General features: G+C 43.1%; 1 protein-coding gene across 2 annotated transcripts; it reads right to left on the bottom strand.

The window, feature by feature from the left end:
- Positions 1 to 477: 477 nt before the first annotated feature.
- On the bottom strand, positions 478 to 27,246 carry LOC135539644 (RNA polymerase II elongation factor ELL2-like). Of its 2 annotated transcripts, none has more exons than XM_064965660.1 (12): positions 27,058 to 27,246; positions 21,714 to 21,761; positions 20,457 to 20,578; positions 20,083 to 20,246; positions 16,917 to 17,176; positions 15,239 to 15,363; positions 15,028 to 15,100; positions 14,001 to 14,784; positions 6,268 to 6,334; positions 5,901 to 6,072; positions 5,245 to 5,289; positions 478 to 3,379 (listed from the first exon to the last, which is right to left on the bottom strand). In XM_064965660.1, exons 1-12 carry the CDS (start codon positions 27,229 to 27,231, stop codon positions 3,263 to 3,265), a joined length of 2,151 nt encoding a protein of 716 aa, XP_064821732.1. In that variant the 5' UTR covers positions 27,232 to 27,246; the 3' UTR covers positions 478 to 3,262. The 2 variants fall into 2 exon arrangements, with proteins under 2 accessions (XP_064821732.1, XP_064821730.1); XM_064965658.1 differs by having other exon boundaries at positions 14,001 to 14,787; positions 27,058 to 27,239.

Genomic DNA, 27,246 nt, shown 5'->3' with positions numbered 1-27,246 from the left:
ATTGCCAAGAGCTTCCCGGTACAATCCAACTTGTTTGCGACTGTTCAAACAAATGACTTTTCCATGTGCGCACTAGTGCCGGAGCTGGATACCTTTACAAAGATGGAGCATCTTCCCAGTTTGCAACTGTCTAAGTTCCTATCGGCTCAGAGGCCATACTGACGGGACAATCATTCAACAGCATGATTTTCACACCAATCATGGTGAGACATTATTGTGGCTAACAAGACTTCACATTTATCTATCAACATTAAAGCATCCAACCCACCTTCTTAACAATGGGTTGCATTTATATGGCACTTTTAACCTCAAGGCACTTTACTTTGTGCTGGGGGTACATGACACTAATATGTATCCATGTCAATACACAACTTATTGACCATAACATGGGACCTGTTGGAGGACAGTAGTCATTTCACATGGGAAAGAAATGGATGGCATGCAAAAATAATGTAAATAAAGTAACACTCCACAACATTCAATGTAGAACCAAGTTGGCTTTTATTGTACTGATTTAATGCATTTTCAGGTGGGCAGGTTTACCACTCCTTCACAATTCATACAGTTTTGAAATGGTGTTTAACACTTGTTTGCCCTTTCTCATTAAAACTTGACCCCTCCTTCCCCAACATAACAAAAACAACTCCTCTACTTTTGCGCTCAGCCCTCCTTCCTTGCTTCCCGCAGTACTGATGAGTCACTTAGCGGCCTGCCATGTTAAGACCCCGCTAAATGTCCTCTGACCCATCTCCTGGTTGACGCTCCTTTAGCTAGGCATTAGCTTGCGGGGTCGCGGCGAGGACAGCCTCTCCCTGAGCCGCAGTATGAGAACGATTAGCAGAGTGGCTTACTGCTTCAGAGGGGCTGGAAGGGAGTGGGGCTTAGCAGCAATGCAGCTATGTTACAGAGCTGTCTTTAAAAAGGAGGAAGGAGGGGGGGCAGTGAGACAGACTAGACCTTGGGAGTTGTGTGCAGCCTAGCATACATTTTGGCTATTGGGTCAACCTTGGGTGACTCACAAATTCTGGGAAACGACTGCAATAGTTATGGGAAAAAGGGAAAAAATAAAATAAAAGCAGCCCATCACACAAGTTATTTGAGTGAGGCTCCGACCAAGTACCCACTTTCCTGGGAAAGGACCCTGTACTTCAGTTCTCCTCTTGGGACTCACGAGTGTCACAATTATTCAGGATCTGCAAATAAGTATTTTTCAAATCTACAAATCCCTCTTAAGCATGTTGAGCTCATGGTCCTTATAGAGTTTGACTATTAAATTGAAATACAGCAACACTGAAATATAGTTGGCTTTTGTGACTGGAGAGAGCCAAGCTCCTGTTTTAAAAAGTGACACTACCTCTGGAAAGAGTCGGTCTGCTGCAGAGACTGGCCCATTCAAAGGAAGCCCCAATCATTTCACGACAGTTGATATGAGCTCTATCACAGACTTACATTACACCATACTGCAGCAAGTTTGCATCTTCAGTTTCTTACAATTATATATAATTATAATTTTTTTATACCCCCCACCCCCCAGAAACAGAAAAAAAGTTCAAATGAAGAAGTATTAGAATATCTCCACCCCCCCCGCAAAAAAAGAAAGAAAAAAAAGCAATTTTCCAGGGAATACATTTCATATCCTGTCCCTGGTATCAGTGTGACAACTGGTAGGTAGATGCCCCACTGGAATACCAGAACAGTAAATTTTTGGGCAAACATTCTAACACAGGTTTGTAAACATAATGTTTCCCTTGAGCTCAAAGGAGCTTGTTAATTAACGAGATCATGAAATAAAGACTCAAAAGTTGATTTTCATAACCCATCCGTCAAACTAAATCAGCATGAGTTTAATTCAAAAACCTAAAACAGAAACGCTAAATTGTCGTTCTTCCATAGTTCTGCTGCACTGACAAAACTGGAATCGAGAAGAAAATAATACATTTTTCATCGTAATACAGATTTGTCTCCAGGTGGATGCATTTTTTTTTTCTCGTCAAACAGAACACAGCCTGTTTTCCTTTAAATAAGCTGGCGAGGCAACGCTGTAGTCCTAGAGATTTGCTACTCTAGAACAGCCTCCCAATTAAGAACATGTAACTTTAGCCAGGTTGATCCTGAGGGCTCTGGCTCTTCAAACAAAGACTAAAGCAGCTTTTTTTTTTACTCTTTCCCCACTTGTGTTTTCGCCCCAACCCGTTAATCTCCCCCCCCCTTTACATTGGCGCCCACCCATACACAGGTCACACAAACCACCCTGACCTTTGTAGCCCCTCTTGATACTCCCTCACCTCTCAAAAAGGTACCACCTAACCTCAGACATATTCTTCACTGTGTCCGCCCCCCCCCCCCCCGACACACACACTGGTCTGTGTGACCTGTAGCCAGGTGGTTGTAGTTCCCCCGTGTTGCCTTGGGGACCCTAGAAGTCTCAGCGACTTGACATTGCAGTGTAAACTAAACACGTTAAGGCACCCTTTTGCACTGAGGGCAGAAACACTGGTGGTGCTCAGGGTAGCACGCCCCTGTTGTCAGGGGACGGATACTCCTAATTTACCCATCCCACCCCCATTATAAGCCATTTATAACCCATGCACACACACATTGGTGTTACATCTCAATTGCTCAAGTGGATTCCTTTCCTTGAGCCCCCTACTTTACAATGAAGATGAGCCACTTTGGACCACTGGGATGCAGCATGGGATCTCCTCTCACGTGCAAAATGGCTTCATAAAGTCAAACACATAAGGCCCATGTTTTTTTGCATTGCTTTTGGAAAATATAAACTTTTTAAACAATAAATCATCTGTGGACCGCTCCTCCATCATAACAGTCCAAAATAAATAGATCTCCCTCTTTATTTACTTAAATACAAGTGTAAGTATAATATTTTCTCTGCTTTCAAAAATAAGTTTAATTTTTGTTGTTCATTTTTAGGGATAAGTCCTTCAAAAGGTAAGAAGCGTTAAGTATTTTTGCCCTACCACCCCCTCACATGTAGATCCCTTCCTCGAGACCAGTGTTGTAGTAATAGAGAGGAGGTCCAGGAGAAACCAATGCGAGAAAAGGTAGGGGGGGGGGGGGGCAGTGAATAAGAATTTTAAGATGGTGTACTGTAGCCTCCTGTAGCCTGTGGAATCAAAAGGTAGAAAGGGTAAAGGAAGGAAGCGGTGGCAGAGGGGTCTGAATAAATAAAAAGCCAGTTGGACTCTCCTTGCTCTGCCCACCCCTTAAACCACCTCAACACTGTGGTCTTGAAGCTGGTGTTCTAGCGCCAGGACTGGGCCCTGCGCTGGTCAAAGTCAGCAATGAGGCGCTTGATGTGGGCCAGCTTGTTGTGCAGGTACTCGCAGCGCTGCTTCTCCACCTGGTAGTTTGGGCTGTGCTGCAGGGTGACAGAAAGAAATTAGAGACTCCATAATATGTTACATGAGAAAGCCATTTAAAAGGTTTGTGTTTATTTACTTTTATTTGACTGTTCAAAGTTCCAACGCTGTGTTTGGTTGATAACGCAGTGCCTTGAAGTGTACAGAATGCTTGCTTTTGTTGGCGGCCGCCCTGCGCTGACTCAGCCAAGCAAATCAACCTAGGTAATGTTAAAAAGTTCCCACTAATATTAACCCTTGGTTCACCCATTTTTGTGACACTAACAAGCTAGAGTCATTAGTGGTTTGCTAGCAATTAGCACTGGTCACATAAGCTAACTAATGCACAGCGAGTAAACCAGATAACGAGCCAACCCTTTGGCTGTAAACAAGTATCAAGATTTCCTTCCACAACTGGTTATGACTCGTGGAGCACAAGTACACAGTCAGACTTCAACTCCACTCCATCTGTGTTGGTCCCATGTTTGGTCCCATGTTTGTGATCTTTTATTTCAGCTCATGAAATGTTCCATATGCAAATTTCTTTCACATCCCTTTTAGTGAGCATGTCTCATTTGCCAAGATAATCTGACAGGTGTGGCATATCAAGAAGCTGATTAAACAACATGATCATTACACATGTGCACCTTGTGCTGAGAACAATAAAAAGGCCACTAAAAATGTGCAGTTGTCACAACACCACATATGTCTCAAGTTGAGGGAGCAGTTGCCAGATAATTGAAAGTTCATTTCTCTACCATAAGCCGCCTCCATTTTAGAGAATTTGGTAGTATATCCAACCGGCCTCACAACCGCAGACCACATGTAACCACGCAAGTCCAGGACCTCCACCTGCGGGATTGTCTGAGACCAGCCACTTTGACAGCTGATGAAACTGGGGGTTTGCACAACCAAAGAATTTCTGCACAAACTGTCAGAAACGTTCTCAGGGAGCTCATCAGTGTACTTGTTGTTCTCAACAGGGTCTTGACATGACTGCAGTTCAACGTAGTAACAGACTTCAGTGGGCAAATACTCACTCTTGATGGCAACTGGCAAACTGGATAAGTGTGCTCTTCACAGATGAATCCCGGTTTCAACCGTACCGGGCAGATGGCGGTGTGGGCGAGCAGTTCGCTGATGTCAACGTCGTGAACAGAGTGCCCCATGGTGGCGGTGAGGTTATGCATGAGCAGGCATAAGATACGGTCAACGAACACAATTGCATTTTATCAATGGCAATTTGAATGCACAGAGATACCGTGACAAGATCCTGAGGCTCATTGTAGTGCCATTCATCCACCGCCATCACCTGATGTTTCAGCATGATAATGCACGGCCCCAAGACGCAAGGAATACCTAGGATAGGATAAAGTAATCCTTCTCACACCCCCCCCCCCCTTAAATGATTTAGATGCACTATTGTAAAGTGGCTGTTCCACTGGATGTCAGAAGGTGAATTCACCAATTTGTAAGTCGCTCTGGATAAGAGCGTCTGCTAAATGACTTAAATGTAAATGTAAAAATGTAAGGATCTGTACACAAAGCTGAAATGTCCCAGTTCTTCCATGGCTTGTATACTCAGACATGTCACCAATTGGGCATGTTTGGGACGCTCTGGATTGACGTGTACGACAGCGTGTTCCAGTTCCTGTCAACATCCAGCAAATTCGCACATCCATTGAAAACACATATCTATATTTTTTAAAAGGTATCTGTGATCAGATGCATTTCTGTATTCCCAGTCATGTGAAGTCCACAGACCAGGTCCTAATGAATTTATTCCAATTGACTGATTTCCTTATTAGCTTTCAATCAGTAAAATCTTAGAAATTGTTGCATTTATATATTTTTCAGTGTATACTGCATTATTTGTTTTACTTACTTGTCTCATTTTATTGTACTCCTGCAACACTTCTTCATGTACTTCCTGAAAAAGAACAAACAATGCTTACAGTTACATGAGCAAAATGTGTTGACATTTCCCCATACATAAAAAATAAATAAAAAACTCTTACTCGTGTACGTGTGTAGTACTTGTGTAGTTTGTTATATTTAGACCTGGTACTAATGGTGCTGTCAGAGTTACCGGCAATTCTGACTGACGTTTCACTTTAACGACCCTCCAAGTAGCAATTACTAGTGGGAAACTCAAGAGAAAATATTGCTACCCAAGTTGCGATGTTTCACCACTGACCTTCCACCTTTTCAACAAAAAGATGTAGCAAGTTTGACCATATTGTCAATGCAAGCTAGCTAACTTAATTATTAGCAATGTTAGCCATCTTATCTAGCTAGCTAAAATCAAATTGGTAGAACAATCGTCTTCTGACTTCAAAAGCACTTGGAACACAATCATGTCGGACCTCTTATTGGGACGTTTTGCATTTCCGACGAGCACATGAATGCAGCATTACTCGGTGGTGAAGTTTGGTAGAATCTGGCCTGGTACTCTTTGGTGTAGTTTATTATAATTTTATCTGGTGGTGAAGTTTGTAATATTTTCTCCTTGTATTGTGGTGTAGCTTGTTATAATCTGACCTGGTACTCTTTGGTGCCGGGAGGCAGCCTCCTGGACTCGGTGTCTAGATGGTGGAAGCGGCGGGTGATGTTCTCCACACGGGTATGTAAGACGCGGTACTCCTCATACTCAGCGTTGAATTCGTCCTTGTAGGTCTGCCTCTGGTCCATAGACACCACTGCCGTGTACTTACTGTAGGGGGACAGCAGCACAGGTCAGTGACAAGGAGACATACAGGGACCTTCATGTGTATTTGAGAGGGGTAAAAAAGGAGATACCATCACCTGAAAGGCTGATGATTGGTAGCAGTGGTGCTCTTCTGTGGAAGCCTTATGTCCCACATAGGAACAACGAGTATTAAGTAAGTAAAAAGGGGGTAGTACTCACCTTATGTAATCTGGCATCACAGTGGTGGAGGATAGGTCTGACGAGTGGACTGGCCTCTCTTTAGTGTCTGGGGAACAGCAAAGACAATTATACTCCATAACCAACTGACAGCCGAACAGCTCTCTTCACTAGTGGTAGCCTTAAACTTATGAGCCATTCAAAAGTACTGGTATTGAAACAGTTGTTAGAGGCAGAAAAAAAAAGAAAAAAAAAGTCAAATGGACTGATTTCTGAGTCTGCTGCTCAGGGCAGGTCATTCTTTGACCACCTTAATATCATACACCAAATATAATAAATACTACCTACTAAATATCAGACTCCGAATAAATGCTAACCTCCCCCGTTATTGGTAAGGTTAATGTCTTGTGGGTATGATCTTTGTGCCTCCAACTTTCTCACTCAATCACAATTTATTTAGGATTATCCGTAATCATGGTTACATCCACATTAACGTAGAAGTGTTTAGAAACATATTCTATTAATTTACAATTAAAGTGACAAAATGACAATACATTATATACCATTAATTTCATATTGGGCACAACATAATCTGAAACAACCAAAACAAACTGCAAATACATCCAACAAGTCTGTAGAGTCACAGGCTTGATGTAATTATTGCGTGCTAGGAATATGGGACGAAATACAAAACTTTTGACTACGTTAATTCACATATACACACAAACAAATGTACAAAACATTAAGAACAATTTCCTAATATTGAATAGCACACACACTATCCATGTCTAAATTGTGACCGCTAACCACTGCTAGCAGTCATCAGCTAACCTTTAGCTCGAAAAGCTCTCACCAGTTTGAACAACGCGACTCAAACCAGAGCATACCAGACCTATTTTCTCTCCATATCCCCGGATTCCTACCGCAAGCTCTGGACCTTTTCACCTGGATCATCGCAGATAGCTCGCTGCTATCCGAGTGACTACTCCTGGCTAATCATCTATCCGAAATCAAGCACCAATTAGCCTGGAGCTAGCCCATCCTATAGGCCCTCCTGGGCTACAATACCCGGACCCCTTCTACTGCCGGTACGGGGCATGGAACCCCGCCAATCCTTCACGACTGGACTACGACGTAATCAGCTTGAGGGGGTATTCAACTGGCCCCAACATCGCAACGTCAACTGAATGCCCATCTGCTAGCCACAGCCGTCTCGAGAATATTGGACTGTTAGCTGAATAGAGCCATCGGCCAATTTCTTGGCCCACTATACCTATTTTGCCAATTGGACTTGGGCCCCTCTGCTACTCGGAACGCTACTAATCCATCACGACTGATCTATCGACGTCACTGCACGCGGAGGCTAAAACAGACTTTCCTCCGTCGAGACATCCCTCTAAGGCCCTTCTGCTAGATTGCTAGTCCCGGCCTGCTAGCTGTCTGAATCGCTGTGTCTCCAGCCAGCCCAACCACTCACTGGACCCCTATGATCACCCAGCTACGCATGCCTCTCCCTAATATCAATATGCCTTGTCCATTGCTGTCCTGGTTAGTGATAGTCTTATTTCACTGTAGAGCCTCTAGCCCGGCTGAATATGACTTAACCAACCACTTAGTTCCACCTCCCACATATGCGGTGACATCACCTGGTTTAAACGTCTCTAGAGAGAATATCTCTCTCATCATTACTCAGCGCCTAGGTTTACCTCCAGTGTACTCACATCCTACCATACCTTCGTCTGTACATTATGCCTTGAATCTATTCTATTGCGCCCAGAAACCTGCTCCTTTAACTCTGTTCCGAACGTACTAGACGACCAGTTCTGATATCCTTTAGCCGTACCCTTATCCTACTCCTCCTCTGGTGATGTAGAGGTTAATCCAGGCCCTGCAGTGCCTTGCTCCACTCCTACTCCCCAGGTGCTCCCAATTGTTGACTTCTGTAACCGTAAAAGCCTTGGTTTTATGCATGTTAACATTAGAAGCCTCCTCCATAAATTTGTTTTATTCACTGCTTTAGCACACTCTGCCAACCCGGATGTCCTAGCCGTGTCTGAATCCTGGCTTAGGAAGAACACCAAAAACCCTGACATTTCCATCCCTAACTATGACATTTTCCGACAAGATAGAACTGCCAAAGGGGGCGGTGTTGCAATCTACTGCAGCCATACCTGGATAGTAAGACAGAACTCTGCAGGCTATGTACCCAAACAATTCAAGCTTATAAAAATCTACCTTTCCAGAAACAAGTCTCTCACCGTTGCCGCAGACCACCCTCTGCCCTGGACACCATATGTGAATTGATTGCCCCCCATCCATCTTCAGAGCTCGTGCTGCTAGGTGACGTAAACTGGGACATGCTTAACCTCTTGAAACTCTGGGGGCGCAATTTCATTTTGGATGAAAAACGTTCCCGTTTTAAACAAGATATTTTGTCACAAAAAGATGCTCGACTATGCATATAATTGATAGCTTTGGAAAGAAAACACTGAATTTTCCAGAACTGCAAAGATATTGTCTGTGGGTGCCCTAGAACAGGAGCTACAGGCAAAACCAAGATGAAACGGCAACCAGGAAACGAGCAGGATTTTTGAGGCTCTGTTTTCCATTGTCTCCTTATATGGCTGTGAATGCGCAAGGAATGAGCCTGCCCTATCTATCGTTTCCCCAAGGTGTCTGCAGCATTGTGACGTATTTGTAGGCATATCATTGGAAGATTGACCATAAGAGACTACATTTTCCAGGTGTCCGCCCGGTGTCCTCCGTTTAAATTGGTGCGTCATTTTCAGCTGCTGGTATTTTTCCATGCGATTCTGAGGGGAAAGCAGGCTTCCACGAACTGCATATCAATGAAGAGATATGTGAAAAACACCTTGAGGATTGATTCTTAACAACGTTTGCCATGTTTCGGTCGATATTATGGAGTTAATTCGGAAAAGGTTTGACGTTTTGGTGACTGAATTTTCGGTTCGTTTCGGTAGCCAAATGTGATGTACAAAACGGAGCGATTTCTCCTACACAAAGATTCTTTCAGGAAAAACTGAACATTTGCTATGTAACTGAGAGTCTCCTCATTGAAAACATCCAAAGCTCTTCAAAGGTAAATGATTTTATTTATTTGGTTATCTGGTTTGTGAAAATGTTGCATGCTAAATGCTACACAAAATGCTAAGCTAGCTTGCAATACTCTTACACAAATGCTTGATTTGCTATGGTTCAAAAGCATATTTTGAAAATCTGAGATGACAGTGTTGTTAAGAAAAGGCTAAGCTTGAGAGCAGGCATATTATTTTCATTTCATTTGCGATTTTCAGAAATCGTTAACGTTGCGTTATGCTAATGAGCCTGAGGCTGTATTCACGATCCCGGATCCGGGATGGGTAGTATCAAGAGGTTTTAACACCCCGGACATCCAAGCTTGATGCCCCCAATCTCACACAAATGATCAATTAACCTACCAGGTACAACCCCAAATCCGTAAACATGGGCACCCTCATAGATATCATCCTAACCAACTTGCCCTCCAAATACACCTCTGCCTTTTTCAACCAAGATCTCAGCGATCACTGCCTGCATCCGTAATGGGTCTGCAGTCAAACAACCACCCCTCAATCACTGTCAAACGCTCCCTAAAACACTTTCTAACCAACCTGGCCCAGGAATCCTGGAAGGATATTGACCTCATCCTGGCAGTAGAGGATGCCTGGTTATTCTTTAAACAGTGCCTTCCTCAAAGTCTTAAATAAGCATGCACCATTCAAAAATTGTAGAACCAGGAACAGATATCCCTTGGTTATCTCCAGACCCGACTGCCCTTGACCAGCACAAAAAAATCCATTGGCGTACCCCATTAGCATCGAATAGCCCCCGTGATATGCAACTTTTGAGGGAAGTTACGATCCAATATACACAGGCAGTTAGGAAAGCTAAGGCTAGCTTTTTCAAGCAGAAATTTGCATCCTGTAACAAACTCAAAAAGGTTCTGGGACACTAAAGTCCATGGAGAATAAGAGCACCTCATTCCAGCTGCCCACTGCACTGATAGTGGATTTGTCGGTAGACAGTGTTTCCTATGATTGAGAATTTCAATAAGCATTTTTCTACAGCTTTCCACCTGGCTACCCCAATCAACAGCCCTCCACAGCAACACGCCCAAGCCTCCCCCATTTCTCCTTAACCCAAATCCAGATAGCTGATGTTCTGAAAGAGCTGCAAAATCTGGACCCCTACAAATAAGCAAGGCTAGACAATCTGGACCCTCTTTTTCTAAAATTATCTGCCGAAATTGTTGCAACTCCTGTTCAACCTCTTTCGTATCATCTGAGATCCCAAAAGATTGGAAAGCTGCCGCGGTCATCCCCCTCTTCAAAGAGGGAGACACTCTAGACCCAAACTGCTACAGACCTATATCCTACCCTGCCTTTCTAAGGTCTTCGAAAGCCAAGTTAACAAACAGATTACCGACCATTTCGAATCCCACCGTACCTTCTCCGCTACGTAATCTGGTTTCAGAGCTGGTCATGGGTGCACCTCAGTCACGCTCAAGGTCCTAAATGATATCATAACCGCCATCGATAAGAGACATTACTGTGCAGCTGTATTCACAACCTGGCCAAGGCTTTCGACTGTCAATCACCACATTCTTATAGGCAGACTCCACAACCTTGGTTTCTCAAATGACTGCCTCGCCTGGTTCACCAACTACTTCTCTGATTGAGTTCAGTGTGTCAAATCGGAGGGCCTGTTGTCCGGACCTCTGACAATCTCTATGGGGGTGCCACAGGGTTCAATTCTTTGACTCTTTTCTCTGTATACATCAATGATGTCGCTCTTGCTGCTGGTGATTCTGATCCACCTCTATGCAGATTACACCATTCTGAATACCTCTGGCCCTTCTTTGGACACTTAACTTCTTATGGCTGGGGGCAGTATTGAGTAGCTTGGATGAATAAGGTTCCCAGAGTAAACTGCCTGCTACTTAGTCCCAGTTGCTAATATATGCATATTATTAGTATATTTGGATAGAAAACACTGAAGTTTCTAAAACTGTTTGAATGATGTCTGAGTATAACAGAACTCATATGGCAGGCAAAAACCTGAGAAAAAAATCCAACCAGGAAGTGGGAAATATGAGGTTTGTAGTTTTCAACTCATTCCCTATTGAAGATAAGTGCAATATGACAAATATCCCACTTCCTAAGGCTTCCACTAGATGTCAACAGTCTCCAGAACCTTGTTTGATGCTTCTACTGTGAAGGAGGGGGGAATGAGTCAGGTCTGCCAGAGAGCCACAAGCTGGTGACCCTCGTTCACGTGAGAGCGAACTCTGTCCCATTGCATTTCTACAGACAAAGGAATTCTCCGGATGGAACATTATTGAAGAGTTATGTTAAAAACATCCTAAAGATTGATTCTATACATCGTTTGACATGTTTCTACAGACTAACGGAACTTTTTGACTGTCTGCTCGTGCGTCATGAATTTGGATTACTGTGCTGAACGCGCTAACAAAAAGGAGGTATTTGGACATAAATGAACTTCATCAAACAAATCAAACATTTATTGTGGAACGGATTCCTGGGAGTTCATTCTGATGAAGATCAAAGGTATGTGAATATTTATAATGGTATTTCTGACTTCTGTTGACTACACAACATGGCGGATATCTGTTTGGCTTGTTTTGGTCTCTGAGCGCTGTACTCAGATTATTGCATGGTTTGCTTTTTCGGCAAAGTTTTGTTTAAATCTGACATCGGTTGCATTAAGGAGAAGATTATCTAAAGTTCCATGTATACGGCTTGTATTTTCATCAACATTTATGATGAGTATTTCGGTAAATTGATGTGGCTCTCTGCAAAATCACTGGATGTTTTTGGAACTACTGAACATAACGCGCCAATATATACACTGAGATTTTTGGATATAAATATGAACTTTATCAAACAAAACATACATGTATTGTGTAACATGAAGTCCTATGAGTGTCATCTGATGAAGATCAAAGGTTAGTGATTAATTTCTCTATTTCTGCTTTTTGTGATTCCTCTCTTTGGCTGGAAAAATGGCTGTATTTTTCTGTGAATTAGGCACTCGCCTAACAATCGTTTGTGGTGCTTTCGCCGTCAAGCCTATTTGAAATCGGACACAATGGTGGGATTAACAAGAAGTGTATCTTTAAAATGGTGTAAAATACTTGTATGTTTGAAGAATTTTAATTATGAGATTTCGGTTTTGAATTTGGCGCCCTGCACTTTCACCGGCTGTTGTCATATCGATCCCATTAGCAGGATCTCAGCCTTAATTAACCTCCAAATGAGCTTCAATGCCATACAACTCTCCTTTCGTGGCCTCCAACTGCTCTTAAATGCAAGTAAAACGAAATGCATGCTCTTCAAGCAACCACTGCCCGCACCCTTCCGCCCGTCCAGCATCACTGCTCTGGACGGTTCCGACTTAGAATGTGGACAACTACAAATACCTGGGTGTCTGGTTAGACAGTAAACTCTCCTTCCAGACTTACATTAAGCATCTCCAATCCAAAAATAAATCTAGAATCGGCTTCCTATTTTGCAACAAAGCATCCTTCACCCTCGTAAAACTGACCATCCTACTGATCCGATGTCATTTACAAAACAGCCTCCAACACTCTACTCAACAAATTGGATGCAGTCTATCACAGTGCCAGCCGTTGACATCGAAGCCCCATATACTACCCACCACTGCGACCTGTACGCTCTCGTTAGCTGGTCCTCGCTTCATACTCGTCGCCAAACCCACTGGCTCCAGGTCATCTACAAGTCTCTGCTAAGTAATGCCCCGCCTTATCTCAGTTCACTGGTCACCATAGCAGCACCCTCCCGTAACATGCGCTCCAGCAAGTATATCTCACTGGTCACCCCAAAGCCAATTCTTCCTTTGGCCGCCTCTCCTTCCAGTTCTCTGCCGCCAATGACTGGAACGAACTGAAAAAAACCCCACTGAGGCTGGAGACTCGTATCTCCCTCACTAGCGTTAAGCACCAGTCGTCAGAGCAGCTCACAGTTCATTGCACCTGTACATAGCCCGTCCAAATACCTCATGCCCATACTGTATTTATTTATTTTGCTCCTTTGCACCCCAGTATCTCAACTTGCACATTCATCTTCTGCACATCTACCATTCGTGTTTAATTGCTATATTGTAATTACTTCGCAACCATGGCCCATCTATTGCCTTACCTCCCTCATCTATTGCCTTACCTCCCTCATCTATTGCCTTACCTCCCTCATCTATTGCCTTACCTCCCTCATCTATTGCCTTACCTCCCTCATCTATTGCCTTACCTCCCTCATCTATTGCCTTACCTCCCTCATCTATTGCCTTACCTCCCTCATGCTACATCATTTGCACATACTGTATATACTTTTCTACTGTATGTTTGCTTATTCCATGTGTAACTGTTGTTGTATGTGTCGAACTGCTGTGCTTTATCTTGGCCAGCTCGCAGTTGCAACTGAGAACTTGTTCTCAACTAGCCTACCTGGTTAAATAAAGGTGAAATGAATTAAACATATACATACATGCTCCAACTCACACAAGGCAATGCAAGCATGCCATCATGTTCAAAGCTTACACACTTATTGCAGTGTTATTTTTTTTTCCCCTCCCGAGGTTTGAAAGCAACCACTACGTCACTTGAAAATGAAACCTTTGGGAATTGGGCCATGCACGCTAATAAGCAAGCACACTTTTCCCTTTAGACCATGAAACCAAACCAAGACATTAAGGCAGACTACCTTCGTCCAGGCAGACTGGGCTCTTGGCGGGGATGACTGGCGTTTGTCTCTCCTCCGCCTTGTCGCGGTGTCTCTTCCTGGGCCTCTGAGCGTCCACAACCGGCACCCCTCGGGGGCTGACACCAGGGCCATCGCCTTTACTGCTTCGCACATCCTTGCGCCTCTCCTTCTCGCGGTCCTTCTCTTTGTGCTTCTTTGACTTTTTCTTGGACTTCTTGCTACTGCTTGGCGAGGGAGGGGGGATAATGGTAGAGGATGAGGAGGATGAAGAGATGGTGAGGGCTGGGTGGCTTTGAGGACTGGAGCTGGCTGGTGGCGGCATGCAGGGGCCATAACGGTCAGTGGTCCTGCTCGGGGGGCTGGAGGTGGCTATCGGTGAGGGGGGTTCCAGGCAGGTGGAGCTCTGGTCCAGGGGCAGGTCCTGGGTGCCACGGCCCTCGGGCGTGCTGGGCGAGTTGGAGTTGGAGCCCGGGCCAGACTGATGCGACGGGGGAGGGCGTTGAGAAACCTGGAGCTGGGAGGGAGGGGGAAGGTGGTGGTGGTTGAGGGGCGGGCCAGCAGTGGTGGTGGTACTGGCTGGGAGAGACGAGCGCTTTGTGTTGGTGGTGGCAGCAGCGCTGTGGTGGCTGTTGTCCTCCTTCGGGGGGGCGCGGCGCTCTCTAGAGGACGAGGTGGGGATGGGGGTTGGGGCGGCAGGGGGCCCTTGGCTGGTGACATGGGAGATGCGGGGCTTCTTCGGCATCAGGGGGTCGGTGAAGTGAACCGGCAACTCGGGCTGGCACTTCTGCTAAAAGACCATAACCAAACCATCAAACAAGGATTTCTACAGTGAATGAGTGATAAAGGACCAATGTTTCCTTTTGATCTTAGCAAACAATTCATTGCATAGGTTTAAGATAAAAATGTGTCTTTACAGGAGAGAACTGGTCATTTAGTTTGGCTCGGCTTGTCTGTTCGCTCTGCATTGGTTTGTGCGAGTAATACTGAAAGTGTTTGTGTCCAGCAGGGTGTACTGTTGAGGGGTTACCTGTGGGGAAGCCGGGAGGCCGTCTTTAAGAGGACTGCTGGAGGAAAGTGTCTCAGTGGGAAGGCCCAGTTTCCTGAGAGAAAGAGGAGACGAGAGGGTCAACTGACCGTAAGCCGCCGCTACACGGAGTCCCGTTCGCAATAAAATGGAGAGGCCTGTTCTGGAGGGTGCAACGTCGCAAAAACATTCAGACAAATGCGTTGTGACCTACCGAACCAAGATGCCGTTGACCTGAACGCGGTCATCCTCGGAGTAGCCCGGCCAGTCCCTCTGCACATCGCGGTACACAAAGTCCTTCAGAGAGTAAGAGTTATCTTTGGGGTTCAGGTTGGCCACCTGCGGACAAACAGACACGCGAACAAGATCAGCAGCGTCTAATTTTGTAGTCGTTCCTTTTCAAAAAAGTGTTGCCCAATAATTTGGGATCATTAAAAGCAAAAAAATACAACCGCTGGTAATATTTTTGCCTCTTTACTTGAGTCAAAGAAATCCTAAGGGTTAAAGACTTTTGTTGGTCCCTGCCCTACTTGCGTCAACCTGGGTATGAAGTCAGAGCATTTAATTAGCATTTCATCCCCAAACTCAGTGTCTCTGCATTCTCCATCACAACATTATGCAAATCCCTAAGCGAGTCTGTGTGTTGTGTTTTATGTAGCCCAAGCATGGGGGTAGTCAGCATTATAGTCAGACAACTCATTTGCTTTAGGCAAATAAACCAGTTTGAGTATGTTATCTATAAATGTGTGGTTCATGCTGTGTGTGTGTGTGTGTGTGTGTTTGTGTGTTTGTACGACTAATGGCTTTAATGTATAGCCGCTTCATTCTTGCTGTGTGCTATGTTCAGTAGTGGTGAATGAAGGTCTTTGTACTCCAGGGAACAGGTCCTCTGTGATTTGCATTCTGTGGTCTAATGCTTCAGAAGGGTGAAGATTCCTAGGGGCAAACCGGGACATGTGTCTCCTCATACACAGTGCTACCAGTTACTCATACTTTAAAATATCTATGAACTTAAGTGCATATTTAGGAATCACTTTATATATCCACGTATTATTTATTCAAGCTCTAACCATCTTATCTATGCGTTCTAGTGCTGAGCGATTAACAGACATCGGTTTTTAAAACTAATTGACCGACATCGGTTCAACGATTAGAATGTCATTGTTAGGTTTTTTTCTGTGAGCTCAATGTGCACATTGCGCAGTTGCTATAGAAATAGTAGGGTAGTAGGGAGTTGTAGTTTCCAAAAGGCCAATAGTGAACATAATCACCATGTTTTCTGTGCTAAACTAACTACAATGACCATAATCCATTGTGCTCGTACTTTCCCAGTTTGTGTTTCTTTTACATCTGCGAAGTTAAAGAAGAACGTGTGATCAATAATAACTCGAGAGCAGTTGCTTCGCAAGCTATCTCTACCTGAAAATACATGATCTACTGCAAGTGATTGATAGCTGGTATTCAGCAGTCATAAAAGCATCCCTTATTTACGTTGAAGAACTTCTCAAATAATGATTTTGCCGGACAGCGTAGACAGCAGCTCTATAGAAATGACTTGGAATGAAATAGTAATCAAATAATAATGTATGTAATAATCACAACTTATTCAAGTGATTAATAAGTGATAATGGAATGGGCAGTCGCTACCATTTATGGGACTTATTATTTTATTCTGTGTGTTCAACCCACATATTGCATGTAATTATTATTATTATTATTATTATTAAACGTGATTATAAAAAAGATTATCAGCGCTTAATGTGTTCCCCTACCAGTTTCAGGGAAGGCTCTGTAGATTTCTTGGCCCCTTCTCCCCCCGGTTTCATCAAAAACTACCTATGAAACACTATCCTCCACCCTCTTGGTTACTTGTTGCAGGGCACTAGCCTTACTTGTTGCAGGGTGCTCCCCAGAGAGCTGCGGTCCTTCTGGCTGACCCCGTCCCGTTGCAACCTGGCCAGTAGCTCCAGCTTCTTGTAAGAGCGCAGAGCCAGCAGGTGGACGAGGCGGTCGCGGTAGGGCCGCTGGGACACCGGGTTGTTGGCAAGGCACTTGCGGATGGTGTTGGCTGGGTTGATGGGGGTGGAGCGTTTGCGCTCCGCAACTGGTTCGGAGCCTGACGGCGCTGGCTTGCGGATCTGGACTTTCTTACCTGATGTTAGAGGGGTGAGGAAGGCATAGACGAGAAATGTATTTATTTGATCTGTTTTTGGTTTCTCTTATGCTTAAAATTGACCAATTAAAATGTTTTCTTGCTAATACCTCAGAATTGAGTTTACAGCAGAAATGACTAACTCGTTAACTAGCAGCTAAGTCACTTGCTGTCAATCCCACAATGACATTTTTTATCAACATGACAACAATGTTATAGGGTTATTGGATACTGACTGAAAGATAAGGACAAAAGCCAGCAGACACTTGGAACCCTAGAGGGTCAAAGTCATTAGGCAACCATTTTGTGTTTGGAAATGTATGTGGATTGAATTTGAACTAACCGTGCACTACTAGTACGAGTTGAATCATACAAGCCTGATTTGAAGAGACTGAGTACCCAATGTAAAATGTCATTAAGAGCCTACATAGAATCTGGCCCCCAGCTCATTAGTCTTCTGCTTAGTCAGGATGCCTTGACATCTCTTCATACTGTTCTCAGTGATCATGAAAACCTAAAGCTCTTTAAGAGATTAAGGTTAGAGAGAAACTTGTACCCTCATCTGCCCCCTAGTCCCTTCGTCTAGGCAAATGCTGATAGACATGCGAGAGATCTCTAAGCACACAAACCACACACATTTTTGCTGTCTCAGCCTGGTGAGACTGAGGCAGGTATGAGTTTTGTCTGCAAGCATTTGGCCAGCCTAGTGAGTCTATACAGTGAGAGATAAAGGACTGCAAGACAACACAGCAAGTCTTGGTTTCCTAACAGAATTACATGGTTTCTGCCATTATATGCACGTGTTTAGTGTACTAAACTCTGAATGACATCAAGTAAATATGACAAACACTGTATAGGGTCCCAGACCAATATACCTAACTGACATACCCTAAACAAGATAAAATGCAGGTTAGGGCTCATTTTTGCTAATGTTAATAGGGTGCTTCTATTGAGCCAGCTGTTACATGCCCAAACTCCACCCCTTTCCTCTGCTCCCCTCTCAGTTTCCATCTGGGCCATTGTATGCAAATTAATTCCCAAGGGAACAGGGTTTAACTGACTAAGTTTCTGAGTGGGTGGGACTTCAAGTTCAGAGCCACAACGAGGAAAGCAGATTTCAGGGATTCCTGCAGTCAACTATAGTTCAAGAGTGGCGTTAAGAGGTATTAGAATAAACCTCCCACCAAAGATAAGAATGTGCTTACTGTTGAATTTGGTTAGACAGACAATACCAATTTATATGTGGATAACTTATTTATTTCTACTGGTAAGCCCTGACCCCCCCCCCCCTCCCCCTCCACTCCACTAGGGCCCTATAAAATCTGTTAAATGCTTTGCCCTACTCAGTTTTTTCCCCAAAATTCAATTGATTCCTCCATTTTGTTTTTACAGGTTTCAGATTTGTTCATGTTTTTGCTCTCAAAAAAAAAAAAATCACAATTAGTTTAATTTAACTTGGCAAGTCAGATAAGAACAAATTCTTATTTACAATGACGGCCTTGTTCAGGGGCAGAACGACTGATTTTTTTTACATTGTCCGCTCTGGGATTTGATCGAGCAACCTTACGGTTACTGGCACAACGCTCTAACCACTAGGCTACCTGTCGCCCTTGTTTTTATTATAGATTTAGGTGTTTTAAGTCCCCAACATAATTATTTTTGGAGCGTAGATATCGTTTTATTCAAGTGTGCACCAGCAAGAGACTTGCTTGGTTAGAGGTGTTTCTGTAGCACACGTGATTGCAGTTTGCTAAACAAATCACCACTGGATTGATGCATATAATCATGATATCATTCTGCCTGGTAGAGCACCTACTTTGTAGGCAACGTTTAATTGAGGTTTTTGAGAAAGCATTTCCAGCTACTGGAAAACGGTCGTCATTAGCATAATCACTAACGGCAACACAAAGTGTTATACAAATGCTCACACACACACAGAGGGGAATGTCCACACTGTTTCCTCTTGAGAAAGATGAAGGAAAATACAAATCACCTAGGCATTTTGTTCATGTCTTATAATCTTGGGCAAATTAATACAAATTTGAATAAGTTTAATATATTTAGAAGCATATATATGAGTTGAATTCCGTAATTCGGTCATCACGGATTTTAGAGCCCCACTACACTCTCTCCACGATCGTTACCATGTGAGAACAAGACAGATTTATACTAGAATATATCACAAAGACGTCTATGGGGAACATATTTTAGAGTTCTATAACTGGTAACAAAAAGGGCCATTTCTGTGACACCAAACCTCTGTAGCAGTTCGGGGCTAGAAAAGAAACGATTTGCCAGTGAAGCTCAGTATATGGTTCTCTGCTGTGGGAGAACTGAGTCCCAGGTCAGCAGAGGCAGATTTGGCATGACCAGTTAAATCAACACTGAGCTGTTACATTACACACTCTCAATCTCCATCATATCTCCACCGGCCAGACAGGACGGGAGATTGTGACAGAGTGAGGGGCCAAATTAGATTAGCTTTTACTTTTCCACTTGCCCAACCTCAATCTAGTTGCAGCGTATTAGAAAAGGCAAGACAATTGGTTTACAGGTGTGTGTGCGTGTGTTGGGAGAGTGGGGCTGTAGGCCAGGGTTGTTAAATAAGCACTACTTAAGAGTGCAACTTTAACCCAGATTTGGCTGTGTTGGCAGACCGTGTCAATATTCATAAATAGCCTCCTTCCCTCACCTTGTGTAACCACTAATAGACTGAACCCAAAGGGCTTAGTCAGGTACAAACGATGGAAAGGTGGGCTTTAAGTTCCATTGCTTTTGACCAAGCTAGTTCTTAAGAGAATCAGTGGTTCAAAAAGAGAGGTTAGGAAAACAAAGCCATTTTGGAGTAGTGGGACCCGGCCTGTGAGAATACTACTGTTGGGGGTAGATTAGTGCATGGAACTTGCCTCTGAACTGGCCCACAGGCTTGAGGACCTTGGTCCCCCGTTTGCGACTGTCCTCCTCGGCCTGCGCCATGCGCTCCCGGGTCACCTGGTAGGAGTCGTTGGTGGCACACACTGTGACTTTGTCCTGAACCGTCCCCAAGGACACCAGGTGTGGGGTCCCTGAGCTGGAAAGGATGGGGGGGGGACTTCAGTCATACAGCACAGGGTTTCTCACCTTGGACCCAATTCAGTTAAACCAATTCCTCATTAACAAGGCTCAATGACATGGTCAAATTCTGACACCAGAGTGACATGCATTCCAGTTAACGAAACCAGTTTATGTTGTCAGTAGCGAGCACTGGCGCATGCTCGGTTTAGTTCCAGAGGGTGCTTACCTGGACACATATTGTTGGATGCACTCAAAGCTTCCCTGAGGGTTGTCCTTGCCCACGTTGGACAGATAGAAGTCAAAGTTCTGAGAGCCATCCAGAGAGTCAGTCCTTGGGATCTTAATGCGCTGTGAGGTTCACATAAAAAGGACAATTAAAGAAAATTAATTGTAAATAAAATGTACCACAGAAAACCAGGAAGGCCTCTCTTTGCCCTCAAGCTGTATGCATTAGTGAGGAATTGAATGGAGGTACTCAATCATTCTGAATGGGGTGTGAAATGGGGATTAATTTTGCTCTACTGCTATAGCGTCGGGCTGGGAAGAGATTTCGCTCATATTTGAATGTGAGAGTCAGTCATGGCAAATAGCGAACCATCTGTAAAAACACTTCAAGTGGGCCTCATTTCTCATGGTCTTGTAACATTATCCCTGTACAGTGATGTGTGTGTATTGCCTCTGTCAATATAGACTGATCTGAGCTATGGGATCTCAGATTAATGAATGCGAGTTTGCATGACAGGCAGATCTTTGAGGTCTAAGTTGCTGGTAGTGTGTGTGTTGACAGTCTGCAGCTGGGCCCAGAGCACAGGTACCAGACTAGGGTTGCTACATTCTGGGAAATTTCAATAAATTCCCTGTTTTTTCTGAAATCCTGGTTGGAGGTTTCCGGATTTACTGCTTTCATTTACATTACATTTAAGTCATTTAGCAGACGCTCTTATCCAGAGCGACTTACAAATTGGTGAATTCACCTTCTGACATCCAGTGGAACAGCCACTTTACAATAGTGCATCTAAGTCATTAAGGGGGGGGGGGCTTTCTCCCCCTGATGCTAGGAATCCACAAAAATTAGATGTTGGGAAAACCAGCTAATTTATGGAAATTTTTTAACCTTAGTCTGGTGCTCTGGGCCCAGTTGTAGACTGTTAGTGCAGTATTTATAGATCTTAGGACATTGGAGAGTTAAACTCTTCATAGTGCACAGCCAGGGTAGTCAAGGGTTAACCGGATGCTTTCAGTGGGGTAGCAAGAGTCAGGCAACAAGCCACCAAATACACCTCGTAGCTGAATAAATGCACATTTCACTGAAACCAAGACAATCATTGGGTCTTCAACAACATTGGTCATTTTAATTTTCAGCACTCAAATGTTAACTTATTCAACCTTTCACGGTTGATTTACAAAACTCAGTCTACCAGCCACAGGGTTTGGCCCGTAGTACTGTAGTCAAAATGAAGATTTTAGGTGTGAACATACTTACCCCTTGGAGTCCCTTGAATTGTATTGTTGGCCGCGAGGACGGTACATTCTGAAAAAGAGAGGACAGGGATTGGACATCTTCAACGTAAGTGTTGACTGCGAGATTGACATTTGACTGATTATGATGGAAATCTGTTACAATTGGAGTATCACTGAGCTGTGGTTGAGAAAAACACCCAAAGCGTTTTCTAATTTAGTGACAAAATTAGGCTATTCTGTTACTACTATCCTACTGGTGTGCTAGCTAGCATGTTTATAGTTTCATACATTTGTGACGAGTAAAAGTAGGAATTAAGAGCAGGAATTAGCAACTCCACTCACCTAAATCATAGGCATCTCAAACAAAGTGGTCAGGAATATCAGCTTTTCCTCAGAATTAGCAAATGGAATTTATGTCAGATTATGATAGCAAATCACATGTCTTCCAATTACATCAGCAGGTTGCATATAATGGTAGCACCATGAGGAAACGTCGGCACTGCAGAATAGGTTCTTCCTGAAGTTTCAAAACAGCCAGTGAACTTCCCTCGAGCAACTTTCCCTTAACAGTGTACACCGAAAATGATTAGGGTAAGTAAACTTGCACAGGGATAGACCATACGAACATTTCCCAAAGTTTGTTTCCTGGGCAGGGCTTACAGGCCACAAACCATTTTCTGAGCTCACAACATCAATTCTAAACAAAATCCCAATAACACACAGCCTAAGCCACACAAAATTCATGAGTTAGCGTATATTTGTGGCTCTTCAGCATAAATATCTTTAGAGTAGGCTAAAGCCTAGTCTCAAATAAACAAGGTTTTATTTCTGGGTTTCTAAGAAAACTCGTTGCCATACTCCCATCATTCAGCCATTTCCTAACAAACGTGTATCACCATTTTATTTTGATATCTGTCCTCAAACAATAGGTAAGTGATATTTTACAATAAAAAAAAAGTGCAGTTCACTTCACACACACCAAACTAACTAGCTACAGTCCATTAGCCCATGATGAGTAAAGTTCTGTAAAGTAAACAGTGTTCTCTTGCATTTGGTCTGAATGCTGAATTCGGCACAGTTTCCTCTACAGAAGTTTGTAGAACCAGCCACAGCATTTCACCCATCCCCCAACACACACTCCCAGACCATCCAGTCCACACATACACACTCCTGATCACATTTCATGCCACACCACAGTGCCAGGGCTAGGCAGCTTTCCCACTCTAGTAGATATAGTTCAGCCCCCACAGAAATCAGAGAGAGAGAAAGAAACAAAAAGCAGGCAGTTTTGGCTGCTCAGTCAGCAAGAGATGGTAGGCAGGTCATTGCAGCATACAAGGCCTACTGTTACACTTCCAATAAAGGTTGTTGGGTCATCAGAATATAGGCCTAGGCTAACTACTAGGACTTGGAGTAGATTTTAGTATAGAGGTTTCATTATCCCCCTACGGCAATATACTTTGCAGCAAGTAGGTCTAGTCAGAAACCATTTAGATATAAAAACAGGCAATAGAATACAAAACACTTGTGATGTCTGCTAGGCCTATCATGTATTTGTGTGTTCTGTACCAGTCAGATACAGTGACGCAATCCTGTTAATTTTCTAAATTTGATTGGCTTGTCCTAAGCGCCTATTCACCAAGGCGGTGTTCCTTCCCATAGCACCGCCTGACACCCTTTCAACCCCAGACTTGAATTAGCCTACTCCAGAGGGGTAACTAACTACAAAACAAGCTAGATCTACTCAGCGTTTTCTAAAGCTAGCTTCCCATTCCAGCTCAGGCTTTATCTATACTACGATTGTGGACCTTTTTTCTTTTTTATCTGCCTGCCGCTATCTCTAGCAGGCTTGTAACTGCGCCAGTTTCTCAATTTCAAATGAAATCATTTTGATCTGGATTTTTTGTTGTTGAATTAACTAGGCCCTGAACATATGCTACACCAAGTCTGACTAGCTTGTTGCTGGAATTATGTAACTGTTGTTGACAGTCCGTTGAACTTCCCAGGGCTCCTGGCCTCAGTTGATCACAGGCACCTGAGGCCCGTTTACTGCATCTCTGAAGTGCATTCAGATAATACAGGTTGTACGGCCATCGGATTAACATGTTAGTTTATTTGGTCCCTACTAGAGGTCGACCGATTATGATTTTTCATGACTAGCTAGCCATTTCACATCGGTTACACCAAACTAATCTTGGGAGTTGATAGGCTTGAAGTCATAAACAGCTCAACGCTTGAAGCATTGCGAAGAGCTGCTGGCAAAACGCAGGAAAGTGCTGTTTGAATGAATGCGTACGAGCCTGCTGCTGCCTACCATCATTCAGTCAGACTGCTCTATCAAATCATAAACTTAATTATAACACAACACAGAAATACAAGCCTTTGGCCATTAATATGGTCGAATCCGGAAACTATCATTTCGAAAACAAAACGTTTATTCTTTCAGTGAAATACAGAACCGTTCTGTATTTTATCTAACGGGTGACGCTAAGTCTAAATATGGCTGTTACATTGTACAACCTTCAATGTTATGACATAATTACGTACAATTCTGGAAAATTAATTACGGTCTTTGTTAGGAATAAATGGACTTCACACAGTTCACAAAAAGCCAGGTGGCCCAAACTGCTGCATATACCCTGACTGCTTGCACGGAACGCAAGAGAAGTGACATAATTTCCATAATTATAAGAAATTCATGTTAGCAGGCAATATTAACTAAATATGCAGGTTTAAAAATATATACTTGTGTATTGATTTTAAAGAAAGGCATTGATGTTTATGGTTAGGTTTGGTGCAACGAGTGCTACATCATCACCCGTTTGGCAACGTAGGTTGTGATTCGATGAGAAATTAACAGGCACCGCATCAATTATATGCAACGCAGGACACGCTAGATAAACTAGTATTATCAACCATGTGTAGTTAACTAGTGATTATGTGAAGATTGATTGTTTTTTATAAGTTTAATGCTAGCTAGCAACTTACCTTGACTTCTTGCTGCCCTCACGTAACAGGTCGTCAGCCTGCCACGCAGGCTCCTTGTGGAGTGCAATGTAAGGCAGGTGGTTAGAGCGTTGGACTAGTACAAAAACTAATCCCCGAGCTGACAAGGTAAAAAAAAAAAATCTGTCGTTCTGCCCCTGAACAAGGCAGTTTACCCACCGTTCCTAGGCCGTCATTGAAAATAAGAATGTGTTCTTAACTGACTTGCCTAGTGTGTGTAATATTAATATATATATATATATATATATATATATATATATATATATAAAATGTGGTGTCCAAAAATACAGATTTCCGATTGTTATGAAAACTTGAAATCGGCCCTAATTAAATCGGTCGACCTCTAGTCCCTACAGGTTGGTTCCCTAACAGCATCTGTAAGGGCCCAGACATAATAGGCCTCTGCTACAGCAATTTTTATCAGCACAAAATCTGCAATTCTGTTGTAGTGTGAGATATGCAACAACATATTTTGAGAAGGGTGATCAGCAATTGCCAATGAGAGCTTGCCAGAAAGGAAGCCAGTGAGATGTTGTATCACACATAGAAATCCTATTAAATTACTATTTATTCCTAATGCTATGGTATTGCATCACCCTGAATGTATCTGGAATCTGGTTTTCAACAAAACCAAAGCCAAATCGTTAAAGCTCTGAAGTTCACAAGCAATGGGATTTAATGAAAAATGTAGGCTATTGGCTAAATATTTCAACTCTGTATGGTGTGTGAATCTAAATCACATACTTGTTTTCACGAGACAACGTGGTCTTCAGGATTCTCTATACCACGCTAAGAATCTTAGTGTGTGTGACCCACGTACTATGTATGCCACATCGTTTAGTGTGCGCACCAACCACTATGCTGGTAAAACTAAAAAGGAAAGAGTCAGTGACTGTTAGTGTCATGGCTAGATGGGATCTAGCTTCTGTCAAATTAACGTAGATTTTACTTTTCGTAGCAGGTTATGAGAATTTACGCAGCATATTAGGATAATTATCGCAAAGGGTTAGGCGAATGAGGTTATGGTTAGAAAAGGGTTAAGGTTAGCTAAAATGCACAGAAAAATAACATTTGACGCTAATTTTACAAAAGCTGGATCCCTTCTAGCCGAGACCCCATTTAGAGGCTCAGCGATGTTGGGATTTTGAAAGTTGTGTAAGGTACAGTACTGTAGCTTTAAGGGAGAACACCAGATTAGAAGTAAAATGCGAGAAAACACGAGAAATCGTCATCGAGTGAATAGTATTTTGAGGAAAACAGCAAATAATCCGATCAATATTAAATGGGCCTAGCTGTAACGTTTTCATAACAAATCGCAGTCAACCGACAACATATCCTAGTCTACATGACTGTGTATTGACAAAGATTAGCAAAATGTGTCGTAAAGTTACTTGCCTGGGAAGATAGCTAGAGAAAATAATATTCACATTTAAATCAAGAGTTTAGTCATGAACATAACGCGCCGTAAAAAAATGGACGAACTTTCAGTGTGGAATGCAATAGCAACTGGATAGGTCTATGGCCAAAACAGTAAAGTTATGTCATATGGTGTAGCCTATTGCCATTCCAATTTTGGGGGGGTATAAAACCAACATTTTGATGCGGATTAAAGGAAGTGACAATGCCAATGGAGTGAATTTGATAATTTGTGAATAAAAGGTGATTTTTGGGGGGAGATAAATGTAAGTGGTAAAATACACGTAAGAAAATATCGACCATAGTGGCGTGAAAATGTAAGGTATATATTTTTTAAATATTGAGAACTGATTTGAACTCCCTATAATTGTATGGTAACAGCCGGTGATAGTGGCTAAGTAAACACAAACGGTTGACAACTTTCAACATTAGTTAATTTATTTTGTAATTTGAGTAATGTCACTTCAGCTACTTTGTTAGTAGCTAGCCATTTTGCCAGGTAACGTTTAACGTTATCCGATAATATGTTTCTCAACTAGATTGGCTGTCTAACGTTTGACTATTGTCAGAAATTCAGTTTACGTCTGCCAACTTCTTTATAGGTAGGACGTTTGTCACTCATAGCCCCCAGATAACTAACGTTAGCTAGCTAAACTTGTAATGTTAAACTCTTTAACACATATCCAAACGCCCAAATACTGACTGCAGTGCCAATCCTCCTGAACATACGGTAAATTATCGTTAGCGAAAGATGTCACGCGAAACTGCCATCCAAATATTCATCTATTTCACCAAAGTACTTGAAGTAGAATAAAACTGACTTGGCCGGGGATAATGTAGCTCTAGACAGCTAACGTTAGCTCAAACTGGCTGTGCGTGGCAGTTTGTTCACCAGTTTTGATAGCCTCGTATAACGTAAGCTATAAAACATTCATTCAACTTACCTTACAGGTTTGGTGGCTCTCTATTGCTCTGAAAGCTGTCTCTGTCAATTTTACGTGCAATACGGTGACTCGATCTGCATTCCGTCGGCCACAATTCAGTCCATACTTCCCATCCTCGGAGAGCGCCGCCATCTTTACCAGCCCTCCACCATCGTCCCTCTGACGTCCGAGCATATAGCAGCTCTACCT

The sequence above is a fragment of the Oncorhynchus masou genome, chromosome 5, assembly GCF_036934945.1.
Source record: "Oncorhynchus masou masou isolate Uvic2021 chromosome 5, UVic_Omas_1.1, whole genome shotgun sequence".
NCBI classification, from domain to species: Eukaryota; Metazoa; Chordata; class Actinopteri; order Salmoniformes; family Salmonidae; genus Oncorhynchus; species Oncorhynchus masou.
The sequence above is the reverse complement of the archived record's forward strand: the minus strand, read 5'-3'. Positions and strand labels throughout refer to the sequence as shown.